The sequence below is a fragment of the Ornithorhynchus anatinus genome, chromosome X5, assembly GCF_004115215.2.
Source record: "Ornithorhynchus anatinus isolate Pmale09 chromosome X5, mOrnAna1.pri.v4, whole genome shotgun sequence".
Lineage (NCBI taxonomy): Eukaryota > Metazoa > Chordata > Mammalia > Monotremata > Ornithorhynchidae > Ornithorhynchus > Ornithorhynchus anatinus.
The window spans coordinates 657669-665512 of NC_041753.1; the positions used below are offsets into that span (position 1 = coordinate 657669).

The 7844-nt window shown below is 65.9% G+C and overlaps 1 protein-coding gene across 2 annotated transcripts; it reads left to right on the plus strand.

The window, feature by feature from the left end:
- Positions 1 to 553: 553 nt before the first annotated feature.
- Positions 554 to 5292, plus strand: FLAD1 (flavin adenine dinucleotide synthetase 1). Of its 2 annotated transcripts, XM_029054678.2 has the most exons (8): positions 554 to 596; positions 1424 to 1660; positions 2779 to 3535; positions 3632 to 3779; positions 3880 to 3978; positions 4387 to 4576; positions 4722 to 4795; positions 5077 to 5292. In XM_029054678.2, the coding sequence occupies exons 2-8, from the start codon at positions 1577 to 1579 to the stop codon at positions 5210 to 5212; spliced, it is 1488 nt and encodes a 495-aa protein (XP_028910511.1). In that variant the 5' UTR covers positions 554 to 596; positions 1424 to 1576; the 3' UTR covers positions 5213 to 5292. The 2 variants fall into 2 exon arrangements, with proteins under 2 accessions (XP_028910511.1, XP_028910512.1); XM_029054679.2 differs by lacking the exon at positions 554 to 596 and having other exon boundaries at positions 1240 to 1660; positions 4387 to 4441.
- The last annotated feature ends 2552 nt before the right edge of the window (positions 5293 to 7844 follow it).

Here is a 7844-nt window from a genome sequence, read left to right on the forward strand (position 1 = left end):
ATGATTGAATGAATAATAAGTGCTTTTAAATATGATTGAATGAATGAATAACTGCTTTTAAATGTGATTGAATGAATGAATGAATAAGCGCTTTTAAATACGATTGAATGAATGAATAAGGGCTTTTAAATATGACTGAATGAATGAATAAGTGCTTCCTGACGTCTAGCCTTAGTCCCCCCTGCTGCCACGCCCCCTCCGGCCCAACCCTCCCCCACGTGATCGTGGGTGGCGAAGCGGCCTGGCCTAGTGGGCCGAGCCCGGGGAGTCGGGAGGTCATGGGTTCCAATCCCGCCGGCTGACCTCGGGCGAGTCCCTTCCCTTCTGGGGGGCCTCGGTGCCCTCCTCTGTCAAAGGGGGGATGGAGACCGTGGGCCTCCAACCCCGCTCCGCCCCAGCGCTTAGCGCAGCGCTTGGCGCGCAGCAAGCGCTTAGCCCATCCCAGCTCACTTCCGGGCCCGGGAGCACGTGCGGGCCAACGGCGCCCACCCCCGGGGGCGGGGGGGGGGGGGGCCATGGGAGACCGGGAGGCCGGGCGGGGGGGGCGGGGCCTCGGGCGGAAGCCGGGCGGGACCGGCACGGGGCCCGGGCAGCGGGTGAGGCCCGGCCCGGGGAGGGGAGGGACGGCCGATAGATAGGTGGGCGGCGGGGGCAGGGTTTGGGGGGGCAATCTTGGAGGGCTTTGGGCGGTGGCAGAGATGGGAGTGTTAAGGAATTACTCGGGGGGGAGATACCAGGGGAGGGGGCAGGGCTGGGGGACAATTTTGGAGCGTTTTGGGGGTGGCAATGATGGGGGTGCCAAGGGGGAGGTGGCAGACTTGGGGTGTTTAAGGAATTGCCGCGGGGGGCAGGACTGGGGACAATTTTGGAGCGTTTTGGGGTGGCAGAGATGGGGGTGACAAGGGGGAGGTGGCAGGCTTGAGGTGTTAAGGAATTGCTGGTTGGGGGGAGATGCCAGGGGAGGGGCACTTAAGGGGAGGGGGCAGGGCTGGGAGCATTTTGGGGGGTGGCAGAGATGGGGGTGTTTAGGGGGAGATGTCAGGCTTGGGGTGTTATGGAATTGCTGGGGGGGGGACCAGAGGAGGGGGCAGAGCTGGGGGACAATTTTGGACCTTTTTGGGGGTGGCAAGGGGGAGATGTCAGGCTTGGGGTGTTAAGGAACTGGTGGGGGAGGATACCGGGGGAGGGGAGGAGGCAGAGCCAGGCCGTTAAAGGAGAGACGACCTTATCGAAGGTCCCAGAGGCCACAGAGGTGTCCGTGCCAGAGTTCGGGGGGACCTGACGGTAGCCCTGGCGTCTCGGCAGTGACCCGCTCACTCGTTCGTATTTGTTGAGAGCTTACCGTGTGCGGGGCACTGTACTGAGCGCTCGGGAGAGTGCCCTGCGATAACCGTACCCCCCGATTCTCCTCTTCTCCCCGCAGAGAGACGCCAGAACCAACCCCAGCCCCTCTCCCCCGCCCCCAGGAGCCCTGGCGCCCCACCACCCACTCCTGCCCCCTCTGCTCCGGGGCCTGGGTCTCCGCCGCCGCTGGCAGGGGCGGTGGGCGGCCCGGGAGACCCTCCGCTCGGGCTGCATGGCGTCGGGGAGCCCCCCGCCCGTCCCCCCGACCGCTACCCCGACGGCCGCCGTCATCATCGTGGGCGACGAGATCCTGAAGGTGAGCGGGGGTGGACGGCTGGCACCACAGGGCCGCCCGGGGGGCGGGGCAGGGAGGTGTTGGCACCTTCTCATCATCCTGATGGTATTTGGTCAGCGGTGTTCATGCATTCATTCAGTCGCGGTTATTGAGCGCCCACTGTGTGCAAAGCACTGTCCTAAGCGCTTGGGAGAGCACTCTTCTCAGGACTCGGGGAGATAGGAGGCTCATCAGGTGGGAGACGGTCCCCGGTCCCACGTCATCATCATCATCATCATCATCATCATCGTAGTACTTAAGTACTACGCCGGGCTTCGCACTACGCACCGGGGTGAATACAAGCCAGTGGGGTTGGACGCAGCCCCTGCCCCACACGGGGTTCACGGTCTCAATCCCCATTTTACAGATGAGGAGAGCGAGGCCCAGAGAAGCAAAGTGATCGCCCGAGGTCACACAGCAGACAAGTGGCGGAGCCGGGACTAGAACCCAGGTCCCTCTAGACTGTAAGCTCCCACTGGATCATGAACTCCATTAGCCTAAACTCGCTGTGGGCAGGGAACGGGTCTGTTTATCGTTCCGTCGTCCTCTCCCGAGCGCCCGGTCCAGTGCCCTGCGCCCAGTGAGCGCTCAGTGAATACGATCGGCCGCCTGACTGGCTCCCGACGCCCGGGCCCACGCTCCCCCCACGAGGCCTCGCTGCCTCCCCACGGTTTCCGTGCTGCCCCTCGACATTCGGCCAATCACTCGGTGCCGCTGCCGGGCACCGGCTGAGCGCCGACGCCGTGCCGAGCCCTCGGGGGAGCCCGGCAGAGGCGGGAACGCGCGGACCCGGGCCCGCAGGGGGCAGCCGCGGAGGGGCGGAGCTCGCGGGGGGAACGCGTTTCATTCGGTCGTATTTCTTGCATTCGTTCATTCCCTCGTTCGGTGGTATTTATTGAGCGCTTAATACGTGCAGAGCGCTGTACCGAGCGCTCGGGAGAGGAGAACAATAAACGGGACCCATTCCCCGCCCACAAGGAGCTGACAGTCCGGAGGGGGAGACAGACCCGAATAGAAATAAGTCACGAAGAATAAATTACGCGATCGGGGGCCGGGGGGAGGTGCCCGCCGCTGACCTCCGACCCCCCCCCCACCCCCAGGGTCTCACGCAAGACACCAACAGCTTCTTCATGTGCCGGACGCTGCGCGGGCTGGGGGTGCGCGTGGAGCGGGTCTCGGTGGTCCCGGACGACGTGGAGGTCATCGCGGCCGAGGTGTCCTCCCTGGCCCCGCGCTTCACCCACGTGCTGACGGCCGGCGGCGTCGGCCCCACGCACGACGACGTGACCTACGAGGCGGTGGCCCGGGCCTTCGGGGACCCGCTGGTGGCCCACCCGGACCTCCGGGCCGCCGTGCGGGCGCTGGCCGGCGGAGCGGGCGGCGGGGGCCGGGAGAAGCTCACCCTCGTGCCCGCCTCCGCCCGCCTCCACTACGGCCGCGACGCCCGCACCGACCGGCCCTTCCGCTTCCCGCTGGTCAGCGTGCGCAACGTCTACCTGTTCCCCGGCGTGCCGGAGCTGCTGCGGCGGGCGCTGGAGGGGCTGGCGCCCCTCTTCCGCCACGAGGGCTCCCGCCGCCACCTGCGCCAGCTCTACGTGGCCGCCGACGAGGCCGAGATCGCGCCCGTCCTGGCGGCCGCCCAGCGGGCCTTCGCGCCCCGCGTCGCCCTCGGCTCCTACCCGGACTGGAGCAGCAACTACTACCGGGTGCGCCTGGCCCTGGACGGCGAGTCGGAGGCCGCGCTGGAGGAGGCCGACGGGCACCTGCGGGCCCTCCTGCCCCCGGGCGCCGTGGTGCCCTACGAGCCCGACGCCGTGGAGCGGGCCGGGGAGGCCGTGTACCGGCTGGCGGAGGCCGGTAAAAAACGGGGGCGGGCGCGGCCCGGGGCGGGGGGACGGCCCGGGCGGGACGGCCCGGCCCGGCCTCCCCCCGGCTGATGCCCGCGCCCCGCAGGGAGCCCGCTGGGGGCGAAGGTGGCCGCGTCCCTGCGCACGGTGGAGGAGGCCTTGGCCCGCTACGGCCCGGCCCGGCTCTGCGTGGGCTTCAACGGCGGCAAGGACTGCACCGCCCTGCTCCACCTGGTCCACGCCGCCCTCCAGAGGTGCCGGCCGCGGGGCGGGGGGCCGCGGGACGCGGGGGGCGGGACGCGGGCCCGGGGGAGGCGGGGGACGACCTGGACCCCCCGCCGCCCCTCTCCCCAGAAAGCACCCCGGAGCCGCGGAGCCCCTGCAGGTCCTCTACATCCGGATCGTCTCGCCGTTCCCTGAGCTCGAACAGTTCCTGGAGGACACGGCCAACAGGTAGGAGCGGGGTGGACCGGGCCCCGGGGAGGGGAGGGCCGCAGCGGAGAGGGCCCGGCCCCGCGCGTCGGAGATGGTGGGTTCTCGTCCCGCCTCCGCCACTCGCCTGCCGGGTGACCTCGGGCGAACCGCTTCACTCCCCTGGGCCCCGGTTCCCTCATCGGGAAAATGGGGGTTAAAACCGTCCAGCTGCCCCACGTGGGGCCACCTGATGACCCTGTATCTACCCCAGCCCTTAGAAAGGCGCTTGGCACGGAGTAAGCGCTTAACCGATCCCGTCATAGGTATTGGTGGGGCGGTGGCGCGGGGGAGGGCCGGAAGAGGGGAAACGGCCGGGGGACGGGGGCTTGGGCGGCCCTCCGGCCCCCGCGCTGACCGGCCGGCCCCCGCCCCGCGGTCCGGCGGCAGGTACGGGTTACGCACGCTGACGGGCGGCGGCCCCATGAAGGAGGCGCTGGAGGAGGTGAGGCGACAGCACCCGGGCCTGGAGGCCGTCTTCATGGGCACCCGCAGCACCGACCCCTACTCCCGCACCCTCACCCCCATCTGCCCCACCGACCCCGGATGGCCCCCCTTCACCCGCGTCAACCCCCTGCTGGTGAGCCCCCAGCGGGGACCCCTCGGGCAGCCGGGCCAAGGGACGTCCCTCCGGGCCCCGGACCTGCGGGAGGGAGACCGCGGCGCCGGTCCGCGGTGGCCCGGGGACCCCAAACCTCGACCTCCCCTCCGTCCCCCCGCCCCAGGACTGGACGTACCGGGAGATCTGGGACTTCCTGCGTCAGCTCTACGTGCCCTACTGTGTCCTCTACGACAAAGGGTAAGGGACCGCGCGGCCCGCTGCCGCCCCGGGAGCTCATCCAGGGCAGCGATGGCGGCCACTCGCTCTACGGCGCTCTCCCAAGCGCGCGGTACAGCGCCCTGGACACCACGGGTGCTCGGTACGGCGCCCTGCACGCCGTAGGTGCTTGGTACGGCACACGGCGGGCGCCCGGTAGAGTGCCCTGCGCGCTGCGGGCGCTCAGCACGGCGCCGTGAATCGCCAGGGGAGGCGGGGGCGGGGCCCGGGCCGGCCCCGCACCGTGTGCCGTGTGCCCGCAGCTACACGTCCCTGGGCAGCATGGAGAACACAGCGAAGAATCCCGCGCTGAGGTGCCCGGGCCCCGGGCCCACCCCCACCTACCGGCCCGCCTACCAACTAGAGAACGAGGACGAGGAGCGCAACTCCCGCACCTAGGCGCCCCCCTCTCGCCCGCTCCCAGACCTCCACCCCTCGGTGCCCACCGGGCACACCCAACCAATAAAAGAGTGGCCGGAGTCCTCGCCTCGTTCGTTCCCGACCCCCTGCCGTCGCCGGGCCCGGCCCTCCGCCGGACACGGGGCGGACCCCGTCCCCGCCCTGCCCGGTCCGGGGGGCACCGCGGGCAGAGGTGGGTGCCGCCGTGGACGGGAAAGGTCGAGTGCGCTTCCCCGTGCCCACCTGGGACCCCCGGCCCCCCCACCATGAGTACCTGTTGCCATCCGATTATGATGATGATGGTAATTGTGATATTTGCCAAACTGTTACTAGGTGCCAAGCACTGTACTGAGCGCTGGGGCAGATAGAAGATAGGGGCTCACCGTCTAAGTAGGAGGGAGGGCAGGCACTGAATCCCCATTGTGCAGATGAGGGAGCTGAGGCACAGAGAAGGGAAGGGTCTCGCCCAAGGTCCCGCCGCAAAGTGGTGGCACTGCGATTAGAACCCAGGTCCAGGGGAATAGTCATAATAATGATGGTAGTGGTTAAGCGCTTACTACGGGCCGAGCACTGTTCTAAGCGCTGGGGTCGATACAGGGTAATCGGGTTGTCCCACAAGGGGCTCGCAGTCGGAGAGAAGCAGCGTGGCTCAGTGGAAAGAGCCCGGGCTTGGGAGCCAGAGGTCACGGGTTCAAATGCCGACTCAGCCACTTGCCAGCTGTGTGACCTTGGGCAAGTCACTTCACTTCTCTGTGCCTCAGTTACCCCATCTGTTAAAATGGGGATTAAGGCTGTGAGCCCCACGTGGGACAATCTGATTCCCCTGTATCTACCCCAGTGCTTAGAACAGTGCTTGGCACATAGTAAGCGCTTAAATGCCGGCATTATTATTATGATGATTATTATTCCCCATTTTCCAGATGAGGTAACTGAGGCCCAGAGAAGCGACTGGCCCAAAGTCACACAGCTGATAAGCGGCGGAGGCGGGATTAGAATCCAGCGTGGCTTAGCGGAAAGAGCCCGGGCTTGGGAGTCGGGGGTCGTGGGTTCCAGTCCCGCCTCCGCCGCTTGTCAGCTCGGTGACCTTGGGCCGGTCGCCTCACTTCCCTGAGCCTCAGTTCCCTCATCTGGAAAAATGGGGATGGAGACTGTGAGCCCCACGGGGGACAAACCCGATAACCTTGGATCTACCCCAGCCAGCGCTTAGAGCAGTGCTTGGCACATAGTGAGCGCTTAAAAGGTACCAGAAAATAAAAAAAAAGGTCTCCCAGGCCCATCTGCCCTGAGGACCTGATTCATTTCCCCGACCTGCCCCGCTCGCCAAGCCCCGGGGAGCTGGAGGAAACGAGCCGGGCAGTCATCCCTCCCTGCTCCTCGAGCGGGGTGGCTATTTTTTTTTTTTATGGTATTTGTTAAGCGCTTACTAATACGTCAAACACTGTTCTAAGCGCTGGGGTAGATACAGGTTTATCAGGTTGGGCACGGTCCCCGGACCGCACGGGGCTAAATTGGAGGGAGGAGGATTTAATCCCCATTTGACGGGTGAGGTAACTGAGGGACCGAGAAGCGATGTGACTCACCCAAGGTCACACGGCAAGCGGTTGGCCGAGCCGGGGATTATTCAATAGTATTTATTGAGCGCTTACTATGTGCAGAGCACTGTACTGAGCGCTTGGGATGAACAAGTCGGCAACAGATAGAGACGGTCCCTGCCGTTTGACGGGTTTACGGTCTAATCGGGATTAGGATCCGGGTCCTCGGGCTCCCAGGCCTGGGCTCTTTCCATTAGGCCGCACTGCTTCTCCAGTGGACTGGAGTCTGGGGGAGGGGTTCACTGTCTCCCCATTTCTTGTGGGGGGGAGGGTAAACCCTCCCCCCCGATGATGAAGGTGGTATTTGTCAAGCGCTCACTCTGTGCCAAGCACTGTTGTAAGCGCTGGGGGGGGATCCAAGGGAATCGGGTTGTCCCCCGTGGGGCTCACCGTCTCCATCCCCATTTTCCAGATGAGGACACTGAGGCCCAGAGAAGTGACGCCCCAAGTCACCCAGCTGCTAAAGCGCTTACTCTGCGCAGAGCACCGATCTAAGCGCTGGGGGAGAGACGGGGTCATCAGGGGCACACCGTCTTCATCCCCATTTTCCAGATGAGGCCGCTGAGGCCCAGAGAAGGGAAGTGACACGCCCACAGTCACACAGGTGGCAGAGCCGGGATTAGAACCCACGACCTCCGACTGGCAAGCCCGGCCGCGTTCCGCTAAGCCACGCGGCTTCCGATCCTGGAGGGGTCCCGGAGGGGCCGCCTCACTCCCTGGCCCGGGGAGGGAGGGCTCTGTCTCCACTCATTCATCCATCCATCCATCCGGTCGTATTAATCCAGCGCTCACGTTGTGCAGAGCACTGTACTAAGCGCTTGGGAGAGGCCGCTGCAACTGCCCCTTCTAGCCCGCGAGCCCGTCGTCGGGCAGGCGTCGTCTCTATCTGTCGCCCAGCTGTACTTTCCAAGCGCTCCTTGCGGCGCTCAGCGCACAGTCAGCGCGCAATAAATAACGTTGGTATTAGCGTGGCCCAGTGGGAAGAGCCCGGGGCTTGGGAGTCCGAGGTGGTGGGTTCGAATGCCGGCTCTGCCTTTGTC